At 45.9% G+C, this 27,997-nt stretch overlaps 2 protein-coding genes across 4 annotated transcripts in view; one reads left to right on the top strand and one right to left on the bottom strand.

The window, feature by feature from the left end:
- Positions 1-1,217: 1,217 nt before the first annotated feature.
- LOC141178751 (uncharacterized) lies at positions 1,218-27,975 on the bottom strand. The gene is made up of 7 exons (XM_073660597.1): positions 27,897-27,975; positions 9,887-10,023; positions 9,584-9,757; positions 9,386-9,509; positions 9,205-9,302; positions 8,938-9,028; positions 1,218-4,749 (listed from the first exon to the last, which is right to left on the bottom strand). Exons 1-7 carry the CDS (start codon positions 27,970-27,972, stop codon positions 3,560-3,562), a joined length of 1,890 nt encoding a protein of 629 aa, XP_073516698.1. The 5' UTR covers positions 27,973-27,975; the 3' UTR covers positions 1,218-3,559.
- Positions 20,926-27,997, top strand: part of LOC141178753 (uncharacterized) — a 36,118-nt gene continuing 29,046 nt past the window's right edge. Inside the window, exon 1 of one of the 3 annotated variants that reach the window (XM_073660600.1) lies at positions 20,926-21,009. In XM_073660600.1, coding sequence (XP_073516701.1) covers positions 20,929-21,009 — 81 coding nt within the window. In that variant the 5' untranslated portion in view covers positions 20,926-20,928. Of the gene's footprint in view, positions 21,010-21,145; positions 21,313-24,006; positions 24,143-27,997 lie in introns of those variants that run through there. The other 2 variants (XM_073660599.1, XM_073660601.1) reach the window with 2 other exon arrangements.

Consider the following 27,997-nt stretch of genomic DNA (forward strand, 5'->3'; position numbering starts at 1 on the left):
TGTATACCAGGATAAGGCTGAGGGGGCCATGCATACCAGGATAAGGCTGAGGGGGTCATGCATACCAGGATTGGGATAAAGGGTGCCATGCATACGAGGATAGTGATGAGGGGTACCATGCATACCAGGATACGGATGAGGGGTGCCATGCATACCAGGATAGGGATGAGGGGTACCATGCATACCAGGATATGGATGAGGGGTGCCATGCATACCAGGATAGGGATGAGTGGTGCTATGCATACCAGGATAGGGATGAGGGGTACCATGCATACCAGGATAGGGATGAGGAGTGCCATGCATACCAGGATAGGATGGGGGCAGCACATAACAGGATGGGGGAACAGGATTGGGGAGCACAAATACCAGGAGGGGGGCAGCACATAGCAGGAGGGGGGGCCATATACCAATAAAAATGCTCGCCACCCGGGTGTAGAACAGGTTCAATAGCTAGTTCTTAATAATGCCAGATGTATTTTTCAGTAGGATAATAGACATAAGCCACTCTTCATATTAGCCTTAATGTTGACTCTTGAATTGATGTTTGTTAAATGCTCGTTGACTACCTATTTTATCCGACCCTGCAGCTTATTGTTCTGCTATCCTTAGAGAACTAAAGGCGCAAGTTAATTGAACAATCAATGTTTATAAACATGTTGATTACCTATTATAATTTGATTCACGGCTCATTACTTAACCCATGGAGACGTTTGTAGAACCCAGGTTGGAACAATCAGGTCATCTAGCCACATACCTCAATAGACTATCAGCTTCCTAAGTTAGCCGCTACCTCCTCTGTGAGGTTGCCAGCCAAAAGCGGGGTGTTACTGGTTGGGGTAGTTGGCTCTGGAAGCACCGAAGTTGCAGATGTTCTAATTAACGACGAGCTACCGGAAGGGTGAGACTCTGCCACCTGCACCATCTTACGTACTTGCTGAAACTGTACTATATGCTGTTCGCTGTTGGTGATCCAATAAATTATTACCGTAGTGTGTTACCCTCATCCTGTGTTGTCTGAGTAGTGTCCTGCCCACGGGGAAGGAGTACGGGTGTTCAGTGGGATGAGCCCTGGTCCATGCCGTCTTTCTTAAGACAGCCAGGTCAGCGGACGAGAGCATCTACTGACCCTCGTGTCTCCCCAGTGGGGTCACAGAAGAGCATATCTAATAAATTAGCAGCACTAGGTTTTCTGTAAGTCTTTATTAAATGTTCTGGACTTCTATTTGTAGTCCCGTACAATATACCTTTATCTTTAATCCACAAAGTGTTTTTTTATGCATGGTGTAGACATTTTTTGTGGATTTTTAGTATTAACTATAAATGTAATTCTTGATATAATTGTTGACACTGCTATCTCTCTTTAACTACATGTTTAAAATCCTAATGGGTTAATGAATTTATGTCCTTAGTCATGATACCATTCTATATACTGCTATGTTAAGTGGGGATATGGCTGGAATAACTATGTAATTGTAGCGAAACTGAAATAATCAGTTTATCCATTAGGGTGAAGCAGAGTGCGCTTCTCTTCATGGCTGAGTCTCACGTCCATCACAACAATGTGTCAAAATGACGTTGCGTGTCATGAACTAAGGAAAAATGGCCACAGAAAAAAAAGCCCACAAGAAAATTAACCAGAAGGAAATTTGCCCACATAGAAGTTTGCTCATGAGGTAAGTTGCCCACACGGAAATTTGCCCACATCGTTTTTCACCATTGCAGCATCATACAGTTTCATATCTGTGATAGTGGAGGTGCAAGGTGAAGATGTTCACATATGTGATTAACTTGTGATTTTGGGTTGATCTAGCGCAAAAATTATGAAGATCTGTTGTTTTGAAAAATATTTGCACCAGTCTGTCATTATCAATAGATAGTTACTGTCTGGTCGAATCAATCACTGATTCTACCTAACTCCTGTTTACTCCCCCCCCAAAAGCCCAGCACACGCAGAGTTCAGGAAAAGCTAGCAAGCAGTGTGATCCAGAGGATTGCTATTTCTGCTATCTGTACTCACAAAGGTATCGCTGTGTTATCGTTTGTGTTACATAGGACTGCAGGTGACATCTACTACAGTATCTTTAATCAGAGATATCACTGTGTTTTCCGTGTGGGCAATTTTCTTTGAGGCCAATTTTCCATGTGGGCAACTTTCCTTGTGGGCAATTATGGCTGTGGGCTTTTTTCTGTGGGCATTTGCCTGGTCGCCGTCTGCTACATATGCACATTTACATACATACACAACTCTGCTACATACCCACATTTACATACACACATAGCTCTACTACATATGCACATTTACATATACACAGCTCTGCTACACACACAGCTCTGCTACATACGCATTTACATACATATACACATTTACATACATATACAGTTCTGCTACATATAAACATTTACATACACACAGCTCTGCTACATACGAACATTTACATACACAGCTCTGCTACACATGCACATTTACACAATTCTCCTACATATGCGCATACACTGTATTTGCAGTTCCTTCCAGGTTATGTGAATGATTAGATAATTGGAAAGATCCTTGAGCTAGTTGGGTGAAAAGTTCTTCAGAGGCTCACTCAGGATGTGCAGCCTCTGTGCAGGTCCCGGAACCTTCCTCTCCTGCTCTGCACTAATCAGTTAGATAAGTGTGGGGCTGGAGGTGAGCAGTTCTCTCAGTTATCAGGAACAACACTGTCTCAGCGTTCTCCTCTGTCACAGGAAGCTGGCTCCAATCTGTAACATGCAATCACTTATTAGCAAGATTTTTTCATACTAAAAGTGTATTTTATAGTCCAAAAATAAGGTAAGTTCTAAAGTAATTTCCCTTTCTCATTTAATTATATGATTGTCCATTATGTTTTTGAACAATTTGTCAATAATGTATATAGATTCTCCCCATCTGAATTATATTTCATGGCCAACAAAGTATGATTTTCCAGTACTTAATTTTTCACATTCTAGGTACGACAATAACTTCTGTGTAGTATTTTAGAAATTTAAAGGGGTTGTCCACTACATGTTTGGTTCTGTTAAAATAAAAACACTTATGCAGACCTCCAATACTGGTGCCGCTTCAGCGGTGTTGGCACTTGCGTCCCCAGGGCTCATGTGAGATTGCTATGTAATGTGAGCCCTGCGCTCAATCAGTGCTGGCATCACTGTCCCCACCTTTGGACAAATTGAACATTAAGATGAAGTCAGAGACTATCCGCACCCCTGGCTTCCTGTTGATGTTTAATACATCTGCAGATGAGGACAGTGAAGTCGGTGCTGATTGGGTACAAGGCTCGTGTGATGTTAACAACCTCACATTAGCCACGAGAACGCGAGTCCCGACACCGCTGGAATGGTGCCGGCACAGGAGCTCAGTTTTAATTTTAATTGTAGCCAAACATGGGGGATGTCAAGGGGTTGTCCTAGTGGTGGACAACACCTTTAGGATACAATTTTTGGTTAAAACATTTCCAACATTCTGAACATGAAAAAGGCTTCTCCCCTGTGTGACTTGATGTTTATCAAGAGTTGATTTCCATGTAAAACATTTCCCACATTAAGAACATGAAATAGCCTTCTCCTTTGTGTGACTTCTCTGATGGATATTAAAATTCACTTTCCGGGTAAAACATTTGCCACATTTTGAACATGAAAAAGGCTTCTTCCCTGTGTGAGCTCTCTGGTGGATATCAAGATGATCTTTCCGGTTAAAACATTTCCCACATTCTGAACATGAAAAAGGCTTCTCCCCTGTGTGAGTTTTTTGGTGCATGACAAGAATCGATTTCAGGATAAAACATTTCCCACATTCTGAACATGAAAAAGGCTTCTCCCCTGTGTGAGTTCTCTGGTGCTGAACTAAATATGATTTTTCTGTAAAACATTTCCCACATTCTGAACATGAAAAAGGCTTCTTCCCTGTGTGGGTTCTCTGGTGGATATTAAGATGATCTTTCCGGTTAAAACATTTCCCACATTCTGAACATGAAAATGGCTTCTCCCCTGTGTGAGTTCTTTGATGGTTAAAAAGAGTTGATTTATCTAAAAAACATTTCCCACATTCTGAACATGAAAAAGGCTTCTCCCCTGTGTGAGTTTTAGAATGTCTGATAAAACCTGATTTCTGTCTATAACATTTTCCACATTCTGAACAGGAAAATGGCTTCTCCCCTGTGTGCGTTCTCATGTGGCTATCAAGAAGTGATTTCTGGTTAAAACATTTGCAACATTCTGAACATGAAAATGGCTTCTCTCCTGTGTGAATTCTTTGATGTGTAAAAAGATTTGATTTATCTACAAAACATTTCCCACATTCTGAACATGAAAAAGGCTTCTCCCCTGTGTGAGTTCTCTGGTGCCTAACAAGATTTGATTTCTGGTTAAAACATCTCCCACACTTGGAGCAAGAAAATCTATTCTCCGCTGTGTGAATATTTTGATGTTTAAGAAAAGACTTTTCGAGAGGAAAATTATTTCCATATTCTGAATGTGAAAATGGCTTCTTTGCATTAGGAACAGTTTGTTTTTTAATGCCTCTTTTGTGACTATGATTTTCCTTAGTAGTCGGAAATGAATCAGAAGACAGGACCTGTTTCATAGGATCAGATGACAGATCTTTGCTGTGAAGGGATGATGGTAAATCTGGAGAAATGGCATTCACTTCAATTGTATCCTGTGAGATCTCAAGATCATCTGATTTAAAAATTGAAGATGTCAGCTGTCCCTCTGATCTCCTGGTACAGTCATCTGCCAAGAATAAAACCAATTATTATTTTTGAATAAAATATCCTTGAATTTGATATTTTTCAAGATTTCAACTTAAACTGTCCCTGTTTTGCCATACAAAACTTTCTTCAAAACCAGGACCCTCGTATCATCTCTTCACACACCCTACACGCACATAATAGCCTTCTGTGTACATACCCATGCTGGTTGGTGACCGGTTCATGCAGCCTTTACGTGAACTTGCACAAGCAAGTTAGTTAGATCGTGCGCAGTGCATGATCTAACTAAGTTGTGTCAGTGCAGCGCTGACAGCCCGCATAGTTATATAAACGATCAGCCTGCAAAAAATGAAAGTCCCATAGTGGGACAAAGTAAAAAAGTGAAAGAAAGTAAAAAAAAAAAAAATATATAGTAAAAATATTTTTTTAAAAAAATGAAAAGAATAGTAATCCAAAAACAATAATATATATTATACCACAAATATATATTATGAAAAAATAAAAAATAAACAATAAAAGAACACATATTTGGTATCGCCGCATCCAGAACGACCTGATCAATTAAACTGTCACACTAGTTAAACTCTTTAGTGAACACGGTAAAAAAAATAAAAAACAAATCAAAAAACGCTGCTTTATCATCATACCGCCGAACAAAACGTGGAATAAAACTCGATCAAAATGACGAATGTAAATAAAAATGATACCGCCGCTGAAAACATCATCTTGTCCCGCAAAAAACAAGACACCAAACATCTCCATCAGCCGAAAAATAAAAAAGTTATAGCTCTCAGAATAGAGATGCAAAAAAAATCTTTTTTCAACAAAATAGTTTTGTGTAAAAGTGCCAAAACATAAAAAAAAGATATAAATGTGGTAACCGCTGTAAACATACTGATCCGAAGAATAACGCTGCCTTATCAATTTTACCACACGCGGAACGGCATAAAAAAATAACAAAAAAAACAATTCCTGAATTGTTGTTTTTTGTTTATTCTGCCTCCCAAAATTGGAATAGAAAGCGATAAAAAAAGGTCACATGCCCGAAAATGGTACCAATAAAAACGTCAGCTCATCCCGCAAAAAACAAGCCGCCACATGACTCTTTCAGCCAAAATATGGAAAAATTATAGCTCTCAAAATATGGCGATGCAAAAACTAGTCTTTGCAACAAAAAAAAGCGTCTTTTAGTGTGTGACAGCTGCCAATCATAAAAACCCGATATAAATCTGGTATCTTTGCAATCGCACCGACCTAAAGAATAAAGCTGTCTAATCACTTATACCATACGAGGAATGGCATAAAAAATAAAACCAATTCTTCACCTGCTGCTGAATTGTTCATTCTGCCTCCCAAAGATAGCAGTAAGGCTCTGCTCACATTTATCCTGCGCTCTACGCTGAGCACTTACACCGGGGTTTCCATGTAAATCTCTGAAATATGGAACCCCCGGCGGAAGATTCCCTGTAATGAGCCAGATGGAGGCACCGTAGACGCCGTCTGGCCTGTGATCTCACGGTGTCTGTCTTTTTATTAGGCGTGCATAAAAGTGCCGTTGGCCACAGTTTTGTGAACTTCGGAAAAAAGGACACCGTTAAACAGAGGCCAGAGGGAGTCCAGAGTAACTCTGCTGCCTCATTATAGTGAATGGATCCCTCGGGATAGGGTTGGGGCTGTGGCTGTGTTGGGGCTGTGTTGGGGCTGGGGATGTGTTGAGGCTGGGGCTGTGTTGAGGCTGGGGCTGTGTTGAGGCTGGGGCTGTGTTGAGGCTGGGGCTGTGTTGAGGCTGGGGCTGTGTTGAGGCTGGGGCTGTGTTGAGGCTGGGGCTGTGTTAGGGCTGGGGCTGTGTTAGGGCTGGGGCTGTGTTAGGGCTGGGGCTGTGTTGAGGCTGGGGCTGTGTTGAGGCTGGGGCTGTGTTGAGGCTGGGGCTGTGTTGGGGCTGGGGCTGTGTTGGGGCTGGGGCTGTGTTGGGGCTGTGTTGAGGCTGTGGTGAGGCTGGGGCTGTGTTGGGGCTGGGGCTGTGTTGGGGCTGGGGATATGTTGAGCCTGGGGCTGTGTTGAGGCTGTGTTGGGGCTGGGGCTCTGTTGGGGCTGGGGCTGTGTTGGGGCTGTGTTGAGGCTGTGGTGAGGCTGTGGTGAGGCTGGGGCTGTGTTGGGGCTGTGTTGGGGCTGGGGATATGTTGAGCCTGGGGCTGTGTTGAGGCTGTGTTGGGGCTGGGGCTGTGTTGGGGCTGGGGCTGTGTTGAGGCTGTGGTGAGGCTGGGGCTGTGTTGAGGCTGGGGCTGTGTTGAGGCTGGGGCTGTGTTGAGGCTGGGGCTGTGTTGAGGCTGTGGTGAGGCTGGGGCTGTGTCTGTGATTTTTTCAAAAGTAAAGAAAAAAAACGATGATGATATGGCAACTAGTGTTGAGTGCAAGTGCTTACTACTTGAGTTTGCAAGAGTATCGCAGGTGCTCGGGTGACATGCTCAAGTCTCCGCCCCATATGTTTTGCGGTTATGAAACAGCCAAAAAAACACGCGGGGATTGCCTGCCATACAAGAGCAATCCCTGCATGTTTTTTTTGGGGTGTCTAACAACCGTGAAACATGCGGGCGGGGACTCAAGCATGTCACTCACTTCCCTTCTGAACCCTGCCGCGCGCCCAAACAGTGGTTTTCGCCCGCATATGGGGTATCTGCTTACTCAGGAGAAATTGCACAACAAATTTTGTGGTCCATTTTTTCCTGTTACCCTTGTAAAAATAAAGTAACATTTTTGTGAAAAAAAGTTAAATGTTCATTATTTTCTTTCACATTCCAAAAATTCCTGTGAAGCACCTGAAGGGTTAATAAACTTCTTGAATGTGGTTTCGAGGGGTGCAGCTTTTAGAATAGTGTCACTTTTGGGTATTTTCTGTCATAAAGGCCCCTAAAAATCACTTTAAATGTGATGTGGTCCCTAAAAAAATGGTTTTGTAAATTTTGTTGGAAAAATTAGAAATCGTTGGTCAACTTTTAACCCTTATAGCTTCCTAACAAAACAAAATTTTGGCTCCAAAATTGTGCTGATGTAAAGTAGACATGTGGGAAATGTTATTTATTAACTATTTTGTGTGATATATCTCTCAGATTTAAGGGCATGAAAATTCAAAGTTTAAAAATTGCAAAATTTTCAACATTTTCACCAAATTTCTGATTTTTTCACAAATAAACGCAAGTGATATCAAAGAAATTTTACCACTATCATGAAGTACAATAAGTCATGAAAAAACAAACATTCTCAGAATTAGTGGGATCCGTTGAAGCATCCAGAGTTATTACCACAAAGTGACACTGGTCAGATTTGTAAAATTTGGCCTGGTCATTAAGGACATAATTGGCTCCGTCCTTAAGGGGTTAAAGTGATCCCTATTTTTTGCATATCTTCTCTTTGGTATATTGTATTATATGCATATGTTGATCTCTGGATGGTGCCAGCCTTACTTAGGGCTCTTTCACATGTCAGTATCTCCGGTACGAGTGGTGACAGTTTCCACATGTACCAGAGACACTGACACACGCAGAATGGGTCTGTGCACATGTTAGTGTGTTTTCACAGACCGCTTGTCCGTGTGAGCCACACGGAGACAAGTCTGTTTTTTTGCGGACACACGGTCCGCAAAATGTACCACACGGATGACATCCATGTGTCATTCATGTGACACATAACGGCGCCTGGGAATCAGCGCTAGTTAGCGCTGTTCCCAAACGCCGGCGCTGAACACTTCCCTCATCATGGTTCCTGCCAGTGCTGTGATCAGCACCAGCAGGGACAATGCTGAGGGTAGTGGTAGTCTGTTCCCAGTGTCCACCTGTGTAAAAATAAGAATGAAATAATAAAATCCATGTACTCACCTCTCCTAGGTGTTCCCCGCTGTAATCCATCCAACTGCTGCTGCAGAGGAACCATGGATAATAAGCCGCTCCAAAGCTGCAGCTCAGGAGCGATGTTCTGTCACTCACTGAGCGCAGCTCCGGAGCGGCTCATTCTTCCTGGCTCCTCCAAGTTGAAAGTTCTATAGAAAAGGGCTTTTAATGCCCAAAGTCATTTGAACAGTTTTGGGTGGAGGAGAATATTGTGGTCTAGAGGCAAAATGGTGATCACACGATTGTGATACGGCCGGACTACACCACCGATAAAGAAGCCACAGCCGGTGACTGAGAAGAATCTGCATTAAGTGGTTACTACTCACCTGGGCAGTCATATGTAGGAATCTCCTCCTTACACCGCTCATCAGCCCTCACATATGTCTCTGTAGTATTAATATGGGTCAGATCTTCACCCTGAAACAAATATTATAAAAGTCACAGACAGATGGAGAAGTCCCATCTATGATCAGCTCTAATCCGGCCATCTCCACTGGTCTCATTACACAAGTATAGAACAAGACTGAACACAAGACCTTCACAGGTGCCTACACATCATAGGGGAGATCTCATGACACCTTCTCTCCATCTACCTGATGATCCTGAGGAACGTTGGGATCTTCTTGTTTACAGTCCTGTGGAAGAAGAGGACGGGGACATCTCTCTGGTGTTGTCCTCTTACTGGATAGATCTGGGGGAAACACATACAGAGACTGAATTCATTCTTTACATACAGATAATTATAGGCCGTGTGTATTTAGTCCTGTCTATTACCTGGTGATGTGAGGGGCTGGGGAACCTCCATCATGACGTCCTTGTACAGATCTTTGTGACCTTCTAAATACTCCCACTCCTCCATGGAGAAATAGACAGCGACATCCTGACACCTTATAGGAACCTGACACATACAATGATACCGTCACCCCCTCGATCCCTCCATAGCGTTACTGTATAATGTCCCAGCAGTGTCACCTCTCCAGTCAGCAGCTCAATCATCTTGTAGGTGAGTTCTAGTATCTTCTGGTCATTGATGTCCTCATGTATCAGGGGGTGAGATGGAGGCCCTGTGATTGGGCTCAGGGGTCTTCCCCATCCCTCAGACACAGGGTCCTGACAGTGCTCACTCTTCTTCACTACTGTGTAATCCTGGTTATGGAGAGACACATTAATAAATCTCACTCCAGACATTTCCAGAGTCCTCACCTCTCCAGTTCTGTCCATCTGTTATTCCCATAGATAAGAATGATGTAATGTGACGTCATCAGAATCTCTCACCTCTCCAGTAATCCGGAAGAGGATCTCTAGGGTGAGGTGTAATATCCTCTCCGCCATCTTGTCTCTGTCCATGTCCATCCTGGATGGTTCAATCATATATAGAGGATCTTCAGTAGAGTATCCAATACTGTAAAGACCTGAATGAGAAGATCATGAGCCGATGTAATATCATAAAAATCCAGTGCAATAAGGGAAACATATGAGATTTATTATTTTACAGTATTTAGTTTTCTTCTTTACATCTAGTAATAAAATCTATATATTTTAGGCCACAGACAACAAGCAGTTTCTTCCTCTGAATCTGCAGCTGAATACGTTTCTCATAGACTCATCGTACATAACGCTAATTCTCATCTCATTTACTGACACTGGAATCGGCATTAGCAATACTGCAGGAGATATTGTCACGCACAGTGTAGGAAAGACAAAGTGCAACACAAAGAGATCAGGGGAAGGGAGCCCAGACACTAAGGACAGAGAGGATGGAGACCTCCTAGGCTGATCTGATATCACCCTGTCCTTCCCTACCATCCCTATATTGGTTGCTCACCAATAGCCGAACAGGAACCTAAAACACTGTCTCTCTCTAGAGCTAGGGTCTGGCTAGGAAACGAAAAAGGGATGAGCGCTAGTCGCTCCCCACTAACACCAAAGACAGCAAGGAGAGACAGACACGGGGGAAGTAGCTTAGCTTGAGTCGACTTAAGAGAGATTGCACACATGTCCTCTTCCCACCAGAGAGGAAGTAAGAACTGCACTTGCTCCAAGCCTTCACAAAAGGTCATGTGAATATCACCGGCACCTCCCTACTGCAAAGTGAAAGTATTTATACACCCAGGCCAGGGTGTTAACTAGCAACAGGAAGGTAGCCGCTGGGTCCTAGAGTCAAAAAGATATAAGAAGGTGCCTGTAATGCCAAACAAAGATCTCCGGCAACCAACTGCAGGGCGGCTGTCTGTCACATCTGACACACCCGTGAAAGATATTCATTACACGTGACATGAGAACTAACTACCAGGGCTGTGGAGTTGGAAAGCCAAACCTCCAACTCCACAATTTCCATGATACCAACTCCACGACTCCCTCATACACGGCTCATGTTTAAGTGATAACTACTGTAGCACAGATTCATCTCAGCTAGAAGTCTAAACTCTTAGATCAGGAATAGGACAGACATTTATAGGACATTTCATAACTTTCCCAAATTCTTATGAAAAAATATTCCCCACAAACTGCATTGAACTACTATACCCAATTTATTATTTATTTTAGGAGTTGGAGTCGGTCCATGTTATACTGATTCCGACTCCACCAAAATGGACACGGACTCCACAGCCCTGCTAACTACTTCATGATGAGGACGACATCTTCATCTTCTACTACGGGTTTAGAAACCTATTTGGCCACAGTCAGTCACTGACTACATCACCACCGGCTGTCTATATGAATGTTTCCCGTCTTCCCCAGACTGTAATCTTCTATCACGTTAGATCTCATGTCTGATTTACACACAGAAGTTTGAGGCATTTAGAAATGCTTTTTTGTTCCACAAACACTGGGAATAGAAATTATTTGATACCAAAGTCTCCATGTACAGTGTTTTATGGGGCTTATTTCTGGTGTTAGGCTTTCCTATATTACAAGAAAAATACCAGGAAAAAGCAATGTTTCAAAAGAAAATTGGTGCCAACAATTCTTGTAAAAAGAAAAAAACATGCAAAAAGCAAGACACATTTTATTATTTCAAGTATCAAGGCTCCTGCACCACCTCGTTGATACTTGAACAGATCCACCTGTTATCATGAACATATACCAAAATTCAAGGGTACGTGGTGTTCTGCTCAAAATACAAAAAGTAATAATCCAGCAAAAAAGAAAATGAAGGCGGCACTCATCAGTCTCGTAAAAAAACGTCATGTCCCTTATTTCATTTCTAGTTTAAAAGTGGCAAGCATGGAGAGCGGGGAGGAAAAAGACGGACAACAGCCGTTTCGCGCTTGTAGCAGCGCTTCTGCGGGTCCAGGTAATCAGGTGACGTAGAGACAGGTGTAAACACATAAAACTATTTGTCCCCTTTTTATTAGGATTAGAGAGTGCCTTCATTGTATAGAGACAAAAAAAGGATCACAGAGGTTTATCAAACATGTAACTGACTGTCATGGTGCCGACTCAAAAGTCTTGAAATTTGCCGGGTTAGAAATAGTTAAATCCCCTGATAGAGGGGGGGGATCACAAAAAAAATACTTCTGCAAAGAGAAGCTTAGTGGATTCTGTGATCCAACGCTAATGGCCCTTTAGGATTAAACAATTGATCCAATTTTTCTATGTTTTTATAACATTTTATATTTGTTTTTTTAACATGTTGCAGCCTGCAGTAACCCTCGCTCCACCATACCGCTGCACGACCAGCTCTACCCCCGCATACTGTATCCTTACCCATCCCCTGTAGACTGTGAGCCCTCGCGGGCAGGGTCCTCGCTCCTCCTGGACCACTCGCCGACTTGTATTGTTCAAAATTTATTGTAATTGTTTGTGCTGTGTACAGTACAGACCAAAAGTTTGGACACACCTTCTCATTTAAAGATTTTTCTGTATTTTCATGACTATGAAAATTGTACATTCACACTGAAGGCATCAAAACTATGAATTAACACATGTGGAATTATATACTTAACAAAAAAGTGTGAAACAACTGAAAATATGTCTTATATTCTAGGTTCTTCATAGTAGCCACCTTTTGCTTTGATGACTGCTTTGCACACTCTTGGCATTCCCTTGATGAGCTTCAAGAGGTAGTCACTGGAAATGGTTTTCACTTCACAGGTGTGCCCTGTCAAGTTTAATAAGTGGGATTTCTTGCCTTATGAATGGGGTTGGGACCATCAGTTGTGTTGTGCAGAAGTCTGGTGGATACACAGCTGATAGTCCTACTGAATAGACTGTTAGAATTTGTATTATGGCAAGAAAAAAGCAGCTAAGTAAAGAAAAACGAGTGGCCATCATTACTTCAAGAAATGAAAGTCAGTCAGTGCGAAAAATTGGGCAAACTTTGAACGTGTCCCCAAGTGCAGTTGCAAAAACCATCAAGCGCTACAAAGAAACTGGCTCACATGAGGACCGCCCCAGGAAAGGAAGACCAAGAGTCACCTCTGCTCCTAAGTTTATCCGAGTCACCAGCCTCAGAAATCGCAGGTTAACAGCAGCTCAGATTAGAGACCAGGTCAATGCCACACAGAGTTCTAGCAACAGACACATCTCTACAACAACTGTTAAGAGGAGACTTTGTGCAGCAAGTCTTCATGGTAAAATAGCTGCTAGGAAACCACTGCAAAGGATAGGCAACAAGCAGAAGAGACATGCTTGTGCTAAATAACACAAGGAATGGACATTAGACCAGTGGAAATCTGTGCTTTGGTCTGATGAGTTCAAATTTGAGATCTTTGGTTCCAACCACCGTGTCTTTGTGCGACGCAGAAAAGGTGAACGGATGGACTCTACATGCCTGGTTCCCACCGCGAAGCATGGAGGAGGAGGTGTGATGGTGTGGGGGGGCTTTGCTGGTGACACTGTTGGGGATTTATTCAAAATTGAAGGCATACTGAACCAGCATGGCTACCACAGCATCTTGCAGCGGCATGCTATTCCATCCAGTTTGCGTTTAGTTGGACCATCATTTATTTTTCAACAGGACAATGACCCCAAACACACCTCCAGGCTGTGTAAGGGCTATTTGACCAAGAAGGAGAGTGATGGGGTGCTACGCCAGATGACCTGGCCTCCACAGTCACCAGACCTGAACCCAATCGAGATGGTTTGGGGTGAGCTGGACCGCAGAGTGAAGGCAAAAGGGCCAACAAGTGCTAAGCATCGCTGGGAACTCCTTCAAGATTGTTGGAAGACCATTTCCGGTGACTACCTCTTGAAGCTCATCAAGAGAATGCCTAGAATGTGCAAGGCTGTCATCAAAGCAAAAGGTAGCTACTTTGAAGAACCTAGAATATAAGACATATTTTCAGTTGTTTCACACTTTTTTGTTAAGTATATAATTCCACATGTGTTAATTCATAGTTTTGATGCCTTCAGTATGAATGTACAATTTTCATAGTCATGAAAATACAGAAAAATCTTTAAATGAGAAGGTGTGTCTGTACTGTATATCCCCTTCAAATGGATTGAATGGCGCTATAATAATAAATAATAATAACAATGTTGTTGACGTATTATGTGTTTACACCTGTGTCTCTACGTCACCTGATTACCAGGACCCGCACAAGCGCTGCTACAAGCGCGAAACGGCGGTTGTCCGTCTATTTCCTCCCCACTCTCCATGCTTGCCACTTTTAAACTAGAAATGAAATAAAGGACATGACGTTTCTTCGAGACTGGTAAATGCCATCTTCATTTTTCTTTTTTGCTGGATTATTACTTTTTATTATTAACAAGTTAAACAGTTGATTTAAAAAAAATTAACTCTTTTAGGCACCATAACAGATGTACACCGCAGGGATGAACAGGTGCAGCCGCAACAAAAACCCTGACAGCTGAACCACTTGCTGCTGTCAAAAGCAAACATGGCATCTAAGAAGGTTTGACTCATCGGACCTCCTCCCCCAAGTAGCATGGGACTGCCTAGATACTACGGTACTTAAATGCCTAATAATGGTGCATGGCAGTGAAGTATCTAGAGTCTGATGGGCCCCATCATTCAGAATATATATATATATATATATATATATATATATATATATATATATATATATATATATATTGTAAGGCGGCGGTGTTCACACCGTGCAGTAACTGAGGCAGTGACCCAAGCAAGTCCAACATAAACAGCTTTTATTTCAGCAACTCACGGGTTAACAGAAAGTCCTCCGGTTAGCAGCCGGATTAACAGAAAGTCCATACACAATGGTTGCCGTGGGCAACGGCTGTGCCGGCCGCTCAGAGCCTGACAGGTGCAGAGGGTTCCCAGGCATGGGTTCAGCCACCCTTAATCCTGCTGAGGTTTCCTGCTGTGCTCCTAGCAGGTTCCAACATAGAACAACAATAATCCTTAGAGCATGGGTTTTAAAGGATCTGTGGCAAGAGCCACTGGAAAACCCGGGTTGGAGGGAGGAGGCCGCCCCACTGCCTCCTGTGACCTCCTCCCAGAAATGAAGGCCCTGTCAGGTTTTTACTAATCTGCCTTAGCCAGATAGCCTGACTAGGTCAATGCTCACCTTCATTCCTGCATTGTAGCCACAGGTGTGTCTGTGACTGCAATGCACTCCAATGGTTTTAATAGGTCTCTGTACACATTCTGGGGGAGATAGACCGTCCCTCGTACACGATCCGGGTCACTGCCTCACAATATATATTGTATAAGGATAGGCAAGAAACAATAAGTATATGTAAAAAAAAACAAAAATAACAAAAAAGAAGATAAGTATAGGTAGGGAAGGATAAGTATTGATAAAAAAGCATAACTATAGATAAATATAGGTAAGAAACAATAAGTATATTTAAAAAAAAAAAAATAAGTATAGGTAAAAAAAGATAAGAATACATAATAAAGGCTAAATATATTTCAATTCAATAAAAATAAGAAAAAAAGGGTAAGTGTAATTAAGGATAAGTATAGCTAGGTAAGGATAACTGTAGGTACGAGAGGATAAGTATGGGAAAAAAGAAGAAATATAGGTAAGTACACTGCTCAAAAAAATAAAGGGAACACTTAAACAACAGAATATAACTCCAAGTAAATCAAACTTCTGTGAAATCAAACTGTTCACTTAGGAAGCAACACTGATTGACAATCAATTTCACATGCTGTTGTGCAAATGGAATAGACAATAGATGGAAATTATTGGCAATTATCAAGTCGCCCTCAATAAAGGAGTGGTTGTGCAGGTGGGGACCACAGACCACATCTCAGTACCAATGCTTTCTGGCTGATGTTTTGGTCACTTTTGAATGTTGGTTGTGCTTTCACACTCGTGATAGCATGAGACAGACCCTACAACCCACAGAAGTTGCTCAGGTAATGCAGCTCATCCAGGATGGCACATCAATGGGAGCTGTGGCAAGAAGGTTTGCTGTGTCTGTCAGCGTAGTGTCCAGAGGCTGGAGGCGCTACCAGAAGACAGGCCAGTACACCAGGAGACGTGGAGAGGGCCATAGGAGGGCAACAACCCAGCAGCAGGACTGCTACCTCCGGCTTTGTGCAAGGAGGAACAGGAGGAGCACTGCCAGAGCCCTGCAAAATGACCTCCAGCAGGCCACAAATGTGCATGTGTCTGCACAAACGGTTAGAAACCGAATCCATGAGGGTGGTATGAGGGCCCGACGTCCACAGATGGGGGGTTGTGATCACAGCCCAACACCGTGCAGGACACTTAGCATTTGCCACAGAACACCAGGATTGGCAAAGTCGCCATTGGCGCCCTGGGCTCTTCACAGATGAAAGCAGGTTCACACTGAGCACATGTGGCAGACATGACAGAGTCTGGAGACGCCGTGGAGAGCTATCTGCTGCTTGCAACATCCTTCAGCATGACCGGTTTGGCAGTGGGTCTGTAATGGTGTGGGGTGGCATTTCTTTGGAGGGCCGCACAGCCCTCCACGTGCTCGCCAAAGGTAGCCTGACTGCCATTACGTACCGAGATGAGATCCTCAGACCCCTTGTGAGACCATATGCTGGAGCGGTTGGCCCTGGGTTCCTCCTAATGCAGGACAATGCCAGACCTCATATGGCTGGAGTGTGTCAGCAGTTCCTGCAAGATGAAGGCATTGAAGCTATGGACTGGCCGCCCATTCCCCAGACCTGAATCCGATTGAGCACATCTGGGACATCATGTCTCGCTCCATCCACCAACATCACGTTGCACCACAGACTGTCCAGGAGTTGGCGGATGCTTTACTCCAGGTCTGGGAGGAGATCCCACAGGAGACCATCCGCAACCTCATCAGGAGCATGCCCAGGCGTTGTAGGGAGGTCATACAGGCACGTGGAGGCCACACACAATACTGAGCCTCATTGTGACTTGTTTTAAGGACATTACATCAAAGTTGGATCAGCCTGTAGTGTGTTTTTCCACTTTAATTTTGGGGGTGACTCCAAATCCAGGCCTCCATTGGTTAATAAATTTGATTTCCATTGATGATTTTTGTGTGATTTTGTTGTCAACTTTGTACAGAACAAAGTATTCAATGAGAATGTTTCATTCATTCAGATCTAGGATGTGTTATTTCAGTGTTCCCTTTATTTTTTTGAGCAGTGTACATATTACGTTCTATCTAAATATCTTGATTATTGTATCAAAAAATGATTAAATGTCTGATGTTCACATTGTACTACAATAAATTGTCGGAGTCGGTGTAAGGGAAATTGAGGAGTCGGAGTCGCAGGTTTGGCTTACCGACTCCACAGCCCTGACTACAACCCCCCAACCGACTGTCTCCTCCCCCGTTCCTGTAGAACGTAAGCCCGCAGGGGCAGGGTCCTCCTCCCCCTGTACCCGTCTATCATTGTTAGTTTACTGTAAGCGATATCTGTATTTGGTATGTAACCCCTTCTTATGTACAGCACCATGGAATCAATGGCGCTATATAAATAATAATAATAATACAAATGGGGGCACATAGGCGACATTACTAATATATGGGGGCACACAGGGGGCATTACTGATATATGGGGGCACATAGGCGACATTACTAATATATGGGGGCACATAGGCGACATTACTAATATATGGGGGCACATAGGCGGCATTACTAATACATGGGGGCACACAGGGGGCATTACTGATATATGGGGGCACATAGGCGACATTACTAATATATGGGGGCACACAGGGGACATTACTGATATACTGGGGCACACAGGGGGCATTACTAATATATGGGAGCACATAGGCGACATTACTAATATATGGGGGCACATAGGCGACATTACTAATATATGGGGGCACACAGGGGGCATTACTGATATATGGGGGCACATAGGCGACATTAGTAATACATGGGGGCACACGGGGGCATTACTGATACATGGGGCACACAGGGGATATTACTGATACATGGGGCACACAGGGAGCATTACTAATACATGGGGCACACAGGGGGCATTGCTGATACATGGGGCACACAGGGGATATTACTGATACATGGGGCACACAGGGGGCATTACTGATACATGGGGCACACAGGGGATATTACTGATACATGGGGCACACAGGGGGCATTACTGATACATGGGGGCACACAGGGGGCATTACTGATACATGGGGGCACACAGGGGGCATTACTGATACATGGGGGCACACAGGGGGCATTACTGATATATGGGGGCACACAGGGGGCATTACTGATATATGGGGGCACACAGGGGGCATTACTGATATATGGGGGCACACAGGGGATATTACTGATATATGGGGGCACACAGGGGATATTACTGATATATGGGGGCACACAGAGGATATTACTGATATATGGGGGCACACAGGGGGCATTACTGATATATGGGGCACACAGGGGATATTACTGATATATGGGGGCACACAGGGGGCATTACTGATATATGGGGCACACAGGGGGCATTACTGATATATGGGGGCACACAGGGGACATTACTAATATATGGGGGCACACAGGGGGCATTACTGATATATGGGGGCACATAGGCGACATTAGTAATACATGGGGGCACACGGGGGCATTACTGATACATGGGGCACACAGGGGATATTACTGATACATGGGGCACACAGGGGGCATTACTAATACATGGGGCACACAGGGGGCATTACTAATACATGGGGCACACAGGGGATATTACTGATACATGGGGCACACAGGGGGCATTACTGATACATGGGGGCACACAGGGGGCATTACTGATACATGGGGGCACACAGGGGGCATTACTGATACATGGGGGCACACAGGGGGCATTACTGATACATGGGGGCACACAGGGGCATTACTGATACATGGGGGCACACAGGGGGCATTACTGATATATGGGGGCACACAGGGGGCATTACTGATATATGGGGGCACACAGGGGGCATTACTGATATATGGGGGCACACAGGGGGCATTACTGATATATGGGGGCACACAAGGGGCATTACTGATATATGGGGGCGCACAGGGGGCATTACTGATATATGGGGGCGCACAGGGGGCATTACTGATATATGGGGGCACACAGGGGTATTACTGATATATGGGGGCACACAGGGGGCATTACTGATATATGGGGGCACACAGGGGGCATTACTGATATATGGGGGCACACAGGGGGCATTACTGATATATGGGGGCACACAGGGGGCATTACTGATATATGGGGGCACACAGGGGGCATTACTGATATATGGGGGCACACAGGGGATATTACTGATATATGGGGGCACACAGGGGGCATTACTGATATATGGGGCACAGAGGGGGCATTACTGATATATGGGGGCACACAGGGGGCATTACTGATATATGGGGGCACACAGGGGACATTACTGATATATGGGGCACACAGGGGGCATTACTGATATATGGGGGCACACAGGGGACATTACTGATATATGGGGGCACACAGGGGACATTACTGATATATGGGGGCACACAGGGGACATTACTGATATATGGGGGCACACAGGGGACATTACTGATATATGGGGGCACACAGGGGATATTAGTGATATATGGGGGCACACAGGGGATATTAGTGATATATGGGGGCACACAGGGGATATTAGTGATATATGGGGGCACACAGGGGCATTACTGATATATGGGGGCACACAGGGGATATTACTGATATATGGGGGCACACAGGGGACATTACTGATATATGGGGGCACACAGGGGATATTAGTGATATATGGGGGCACACAGGGGATATTAGTGATATATGGGGGCACACAGGGGATATTAGTGATATATGGGGGCACACAGGGGATATTAGTGATATATGGGGGCACACAGGGGATATTAGTGATATATGGGGGCACACAGGGGCAATACTGATATATGGGGGCACACAGGGGATATTAGTGATATATGGGGGCACACAGGGGCATTACTGATATATGGGGGCACACAGGGGACATTACTGATATACGGGGGCACACAGGGGGCATTACTGATATATGGGGGCACACAGGGGGCATTACTGATATATGGGGGCACACAGGGGATATTACTGATATATGGGGGCACACAGGGGATATTACTGATATATGGGGCACACAGGGGGCATTACTGATATATGGGGGCACACAGGGGGCATTACTGATATATGGGGGCACACAGGGGACATTACTGATATATGGGGGCACACAGGGGACATTACTGATATATGGGGGCACACAGGGGACATTACTGATATATGGGGGCACACAGGGGACATTACTGATATATGGGGGCACACAGGGGACATTACTGATATATGGGGGCACACAGGGGACATTACTGATATATGGGGGCACACAGGGGATATTACTGATATATGGGGCACACAGGGGACATTACTGATATATGGGGGCACACAGGGGACATTACTGATATACGGGGGCACACAGGGGGGCAGTTATACTATTTCGGGCACATAGGAGGAGTTCTGAGGGGAATATTATCTTGTGGGGTCACAGGGGAGAAGGGAGAGTTATTACAGCGGCCGGTACAGAGGGGAGGCCATTACTGTCTGGAGGAGAACAGGAAACCGCAATCACTGCAGAGACACAAATAGGAATTGCATGTGTGAATAAGGACTATAGCGAGTGTGATAATTGTGTACAGCGCTGCAGAGTATGGCGGCGATATAGAAGGAAGAAATAATCCGCATAGAGTATAACGCGGAGTCTGTACAGAGCCGCACCTGCAGAGCCGCACACCGGAACAGGAGGAGCCACGTGGGGAAAGGCAGCGTGAAGTATGGAAGCTGCTGATTGGATGACGTCACCAGAAAGGGCGGGGCCTCTTCCAGTCCACTGCGGTCGAAGCTGAATCCTAGGACCTCTGCTGACGTCAGGTCCATGTGACCATGCGGAGTGATGACGTCACCGGAAGGGGCGGTGCCTTCACACACCGCTGAGCCGATGGCAGGAAGCAGCGCTCAGTGCTGCTGTGCTGAGGTGTCTACATCTGAGCTGTTCTTCTGTGCTCCTCATTGTCTCCTGCGCTGTACACAGTCCCGCACTGCCACCACTAGATGGCGCTGCTCCCGGCTCCTCATTGTCTCCTGCGCTGTACACAGTCCCGCACTGCCACCACTAGATGGCGCTGCTCCCGGCTCCTCATTGTCTCCTGCGCTGTACACAGTCCCGCACTGCCACCACTAGATGGCGCTGCTCCCGGCTCCTCATACACTCTGCTGTGTAGTCGCCTCTTCTGCTTTTTCTGGACAGTCTGAGGCGTTTCCTGCAGCCGCATCACAGGTCAGACAGGGTTTATTACACTGTTAGGCTGTGTGCCCACTATGCGTTTAAGCAGCGGCAATTCCGCTTAAGAAACGCTTGGTCGAAGGTCTGCCATGTTCCCCAATGATAATCCGCACATGCTGTGAAAATTTCCACTGCGGATTATCATTGCACAAATTTCCGCAGCACTACCAATTATTTTGTGGAATTGCTGCGTTTTCGCTGCCATTGACTTGCATTGAATCGCATAGGCTGGGTGCCCACGTAGCGTTTTTCAAGCGTTTATGCTGCGGAATTTCCGCAGAGTAAAAGCTTGTGAAACGCTAGGTTATCGGCCCCCCATGGTCCCCAAGGGGATTCCGCATGTTCTATGCACATGCTGCGGATTTTTCCGCAGCGTTTATGCTGCGTACAAAAATCCGCAGTATGTCATTTAATTTTGCGGAAGCGCAGCGGAACTCCCGCCATTAACTTGCATTGAGACGCACAGAAACCGCGACTGTACATTTGTACAAGCGGCTTCTATGCGTCTCTATGTGCGGATGGTACCCGGGTGTGGAGGACAGGAGACTCTCCTCTGGACCAGGGTACCATTGTACCTGTAAAAAAAAGAATAAAATAACAAAGTTTATATTCACCTGTCCGGCGTCTTCTCTCTGAATGCCGGCATCGCTTGAGGACCTGCGGTGACGTCACAGTCATGTGACCGCAGGCCCTTCACCGCTCTGTCTCGCGATATGCCAGCAGCCGGGAACCAGACAGGAACGAGCGCTGCAGCCACGCCGGGGCCTCGGGGGTGAGTATAGCTTTATTTGTTTTAATTTTTACGGTTCACACTGTATATGCTGTTTGCATGGATTTATACAGTGTGACCTAGTTGTCAAGCACTTTGCAAGTGATGCTATCGCCTGGAAAGCGCTTGTCAATCTGCATGCGGAAATGCATGTATTCTGCAGGAAAAACGCATGTACAATCTGCATGTACAATCCGCATGTACAACATGCGTTTTTTCTGCCAGGGAGATGCAGAAATGCAGAAATTTTCTGCTTCATTTCTGCATCGTGGGCACATAGCCTAAGGCTGTGTGCCCACTATGCGTTTTTAAGCGTTTCTGCAGCAGCAGTTCCGCTGCAGAAATGCCTAGAAAACACTTGGTAGAAGGTCTGCTATGTTCCCCAATGATAATCTGCATGTGCTGTGCAAATTTCCATGTGATTCAATGTGTGGATGGTACCCAGGTTTGGAGAAGAGGAGACTCACATCCAGACCCGGGTACCATAGTACCTGTGTAAAAAAAAAAAAAAAAAAAAAAAAAAAAAAAGAATTAAAATAAGAAATAAACCTACTCACCTTCTGATGGCCTGCTGTCTTTTCTCTGGTGCATCCTGGCTCCCCTGCGGCTCGCAGTGGTGTAAAAGGACCTTCCATAAAAAAGAAAACCTGTATACTCACCTCTCCGGTCTGCTCCCGGCCACGTCCTCTCTCCTTGGCGTCCCGCGATGTACTGTCAGGACCTGCGGTGACGTCATTTAGTCATGTGACTGGTCACGCGACCATCACCTGACCGCTGACGTTAGCGGTCGCGTGACCGTCACATGACTAAATGACCTCACAGAAGGTCCTTCCAGACCATCGCCGGAAGCCAAGGAGACCGCAGCGCCGCTCAGGAGACTGGGGACACCGGAAAAGTGAGCATAAGGTTTTTTTTTTATTTATTTTTTTAACTACAGGTTCTATAGTACCCAGAGAGTCTCCTCTTCTCCAGACCCGGGTACCATCCGCACATTGAATCGCATGATATCCGCATGCGTCCCAATTAAAGTCAATGGCGTCGAAAACGCTGCGATTCCGCAAAATAATTGGTAATGCTGCGTTTTTTTTCCGAAATGATAATCCGTAGCGGAAATTTCCGCAGCATGTGCACAGCACATGCGGATTGTCATTGGGGAACATGGCAGACCTTCTACCAAACATTTTTTAAAAGTTTTCGCAGTGGAAACACTTAAAAAACACATAGTGGGCACACAGCCTTATAGTTTATGGATTTGGTCAAAATTCCTTTTTTCCTGATTAATAAATCATATTATTATTGTGGCTTTTTGTAATATATAAAAGAGTGGGGGGAGCTCCGGGGAGAGGCGTAAAAGAGCGCCCCCGACAGTCACCATAATGTACAGCATCGACATTGTGCAGAGTGGACGGAGCTCCGGGGAGAGGCGTAAAAGAGCGCCCCCGACAGTCACCATAATGTACAGCACCGACATTGTGCAGAGTGGGCGGAGCTCAGGGGAGAGGCGTAAAAGAAGAGCGCCCCCGACAGTCACCATAATGTACAGCACCGACATTGTGCAGAGTGGGGGGAGCTCCGGGGAGAGGCGTAAAAGAGCGCCCCCGACAGTCACCATAATGTACAGCACCGACATTATGCAGAGTGGGCGGAACTCCAGGAAAAGGCGTAAAAGAGCGCCCCCGACAGTCACCATAACGTACAGCGCCGACATTGTGCAGAGTGGATGGAGCTCTGGGGAGAGGTGTAAAAGAAGAGCGCCCCCGGCAGTCATAATAACGTCCAGCACCGACATTGTGCAGAGTGGACGGAGCTCCGGGGAAAGGCGTAAAAGAGCGCCCCCGACAGTCACCATAATGTACAGCACCGACATTGTGCAGAGTGGGCGGAGCTCCGGGGAAAGGCGTAAAAGAGCGCCCCCGACAGTCACCATAACGTACAGCACAGACTTTGTGCAGAGTGGACGGAGCTCTGGGGAGAGGCGTACTACATGAGGATATCCCCAGCATATGTTCCAGGGATCATAGAGACCATTAGATAAAACAGGGTAGAACAATGGTGGTAAGTACCAAGGGGGAATGTGTCTGATCAGATGAAATATCAAAAAGGTAAATATGTCATAAATGATCTATATGGCGGCAGACCACGCGACTGCTATGGATCCCGTGAGCTGGGGGGGCCCCATAGGAGTCACCCCTCCTCCTGCACCCCCTGCTCCGCAGCTTGATTGCTGCTGCCCGCCGGCACTGTCTTCAGGCATGGCCGCGTGCAGTGCGCTGTGCGGCTGTGTCTTGTAGTAATGACGGCAGAGGCGACACTGCGCCTATAATTGTGCTTGTGTCGCCCCTGCCGTCATTACTAGCAGACACAGCGCACTGTGCTGCGAATCATAGGTGTTTGATTCCTCGCATTCAGTCAGGGCTGGCACCGCCCGCGCATTTGAGTTCTCAGTGCTTCCAATTTGTGCTGACGTGAGTATGCAGGACTTTATGAAAAACAAAAAATGTGCCTAAGCACTAACAGGCAGGTAATTGCTACTCACCTGCCTGTTGTGCCGGCGCCATTTTTTCCCGTCACAGAGCAGTCACAGACCGCTCCTATCGAGGATTCAGCTGCCTCTGCTGACGTCATGTCGACAGAACGGAGGCTTCTTTTCTGCTCTGTTGACAGTGCGGGACTACCGACGTCATTCTGATTGACAACTGGATTGCCGGAGGTCAATTAGAATGACTTTGGAAGCCATACTCCGCCACGTCAGCAGAGACAACGGAATCCCTGGCAGCATCGGTCTGTGACCGCTCTGTGACGGGGAAGATTGGCGGCGGGCACAACAGGCATGTAAGAAGCAACAACCTGCCTGTTAATACTTAGGCACATTTTTTGGGGGCAATTTAGTTCCGGATATATCCCCCAGAAGACTGGCATACAAAATTCTGTTCTTTATGAATTGGGGCTGTAATCTTGTGTAATTGTGTGCCAAGAAATAGTTCCCTGCCGCTACTTCATTCTAGCTGTCTCACTACAGAGATGATGCGATCGGAGTTGCTGCACTGAGGTTCATGATTTCTGGGAACACTGTACTGTCTATAAGGATGTTCTCTGTACAGCAACTCCATTCTAGCTGTCTCACTACAGAGATGATGCGATCGGAGTTGCTGCACTGAGGTTCATGATTTCTGGGCACACTGTACTGTCTATAAGTATGTTCTCTGTACAGCAACTCCATTGTAGCTGTCTCACTACAGAGATAACTAGATCAGAGTTGCTGCACTGAGGCTCATCATTTCTGTGCACACCATACTGTCTATTGTACTGGTTACTCTAAGGCTTCCATGCACATAAGGCTAAAGTCTGCAGGTTCAGTCTGATGTATATTTAGCCACAACGAGTCACTTTAAAGCGATTTTTCAGTGAAAACAAGTTATTTAACTATGGGATAGGTGATAATTTGCTGATTAGTGAGTGTGAGACCGCTGGGACCAGCTCTGATTGACAAAACAGGGACTTTCTATCCCTGTTACAAAATGGAGCGGCTGGTTGGATGCCCAACCATTACTCCGTTCATTCTCAATGGGGCTGCTGGAAAAAGCAGAGCGCTTGGCCGCCCCATAAGGCAAGAATGGAGCTCAGACTAAGCATATGCACTGCTGCTCAATTCTAAAAGTGCCCTATTGTACCCCAAGTGCTTGTGGGCAGGGACGGTACATCTCGCTGACGGCATACTGGGTTAACATGGTGGAAGCCGGGACCCAGTCGGACCTTGGGACGGAACACATCCTCCCAACGCCGAAGATTGTGGGCCCTAGGTCAACCAGGGTTGCCCCCACAGTCTACAGCTCCTGCACCTCCTCCTCTTCAGCCTCCATCTTCGAAAAGACCTCATCAATCACAAGCTGGAAGCACTGCAGAACTGCCTTAGCCAAGCGGCAACAGGCTGTGCTGAAGCTAATATGCTTAGGTGACAAACCGCACAATTCTGAAGAGTTGTGGGCAGCTCTGAAAGAGCAGGCACATCTGTGGCTCACACCGCTGAACCTACAGCCAGGCATGGCCATGTGTGACAATGGCTCGAACCTGGTGGCGGCTCTGAGGTGAGGCGAGCTCACACAGGTATCATGCCTGTCCCATGTGCTTAACCTCGTGGTTCAGCGGTTTCTCAAAACATACTCTTTGCTGCCGGATCTGCTTGTTAAAGTATGCCGCCTGTGTGGCCATTTTAGAAAGTCACCTACAGCTTCCGCCGCCCTTGCCGTGCTTCAGCAGCCTTTGCTGCTTTCTGGCTCACTGACTGGTATGTGATGTCCCCACGCGTTGGAACTCTACACTGCAAATGTTGGGAAGGATTTGTGAGCAGAAGAGGGCAGTTGTTGAGTACCAACATCAACAAAGCCGTCGGTATTCAGTTCAGACTCCACACATAAGACCTCAGGAGTGGACATGGATATCAGACATATGTACCATTCTCCAAAACTTTGAGGACTCCACCAAGATGGTGAGCGGCGATGACGCCATAATTAACGCCACCATCCCGCTTCTCTGTCTTCTGAAACGCTCTCTGCTTACAATTAAAGAGGATGCATTGCAGGCGGAGCACGATGAGATGGAGCAAGGAACCATATAGGGTGATTACACACAGCCCAGCCTCATCTCATCCCAACGTGGATTGAGTGACAATGAGGAAGAGGAGGAGGAGGGGGAAGGACAGGAACTAGTTTCATGCGCTATAGACGGTACTACCTAAACAGTTCAGTGTGGATGGCGTTAGGACGGAGGAGGAGGAGAGCATGGTCAGTCATCCTCTTGGTGAGGACACGGAAGTCTTGCCTGTTAGCAGTCCGGCACGCATGGCTGAATTTATGTTACACTGCCTTTCCTGTGACCCTCGCATTCTCAAATTTTGGGTGACAGTCACTACTGGTTGGTGACACTTCTAGACCCATGCTACAAGGAGAACTTTCTATCTCTTATTCCTGAGGCGGTCAGGTCTAGAAAAATGGGACAGTACCAGAAGGCCCTTGTTGCGGAACTATTAAAAAAAATTCAACTGGGGGGAGCCGCCTGAAAAATACTCAAGTTTCCCATAGACTTACATTGGGCTCGTTGCTCGGGTTGAGCACCCGAGGATTCCAATTTGCTCGACCCGAGCAACGAGTACCCGAGCATTTTAGTGCTCGCTCATCACTACAGTAGTCCTAGGTCAAGAGCCAGGAGGGTACGTTATAAACAGAGCGAAAAGACAAAGGCCTAGTCAGGTCACAGTCTAGAGTCAGAATTCCAAGCTCAGGGTGTGTCAAGGCAAAAGGGGTAATAAAAACGGGTAGTCAATAGGCAAATCCAGGGTCCGGCAACAAAAGATCAGAATATCTGAATTCTGCGCACAAAGCGCAGAGGAAACAAACCACAGAGAGCTGCAGCTACAACTGACTTGGTCATCACTTTGAACAGGGAACACCTGAAGGAAACTCAGCTCCTCCCAGTCTCAGATTGGACGGCTGAGCTGTCAATCAAAATACCAACCACTCAGCACACCACTGCAGTAGATTAGATGACTGAGCTGTCAGTCACTGCGTCCAAGACACACAGTGACATGACAGACATAATATCAAATACACCGCAGGACACAACAGTCCCCATGATAAAGGCGGAGGCAGCACAGGTGCAAAATGGATGGAACAACCACTCACACACCGACGGTTCACGGAGGGGCGGCTGCCTAGTATTATAAATGCACATGGATAAGGCCGGTATGAGGCGCCAGTCACACAGATAAGTGAGGAACATAGTGTCTGGCCTATGACCTAATAGAGACGCTCACCACACACTAAACACTTGTACACGCTCCATCCTGCAGGGTACAGCAGTGTCCTGTATCCACTGAGGTCCCTGATCATGTGACCCCTGACTCCTCCCCTCCTG

The sequence above is a fragment of the Phyllobates terribilis genome, unplaced genomic scaffold (genome assembly GCF_046119375.1).
Source record: "Phyllobates terribilis strain yellow unplaced genomic scaffold, ASM4611937v1 Scaffold_30__1_contigs__length_15301838, whole genome shotgun sequence".
Lineage (NCBI taxonomy): Eukaryota > Metazoa > Chordata > Amphibia > Anura > Dendrobatidae > Phyllobates > Phyllobates terribilis.

Excerpts from the sequence above, each read along its gene's own strand:
- LOC141178751 (XM_073660597.1), bottom strand. The coding sequence starts at position 27,972 with ATGATCAGGGACCTCAGTGGATACAGGACACTGCTGTACCCTGCAGGA. Across the intron at positions 9,758-9,886 it reads TCTTCCGGATTACTGGAGAG|GATTACACAGTAGTGAAGAA; the intron begins GTGAGAGATTCT and ends CTCCATAACCAG. Across the intron at positions 9,303-9,385 it reads CCAGCCCCTCACATCACCAG|ATCTATCCAGTAAGAGGACA; the intron begins GTAATAGACAGG and ends TGTTTCCCCCAG.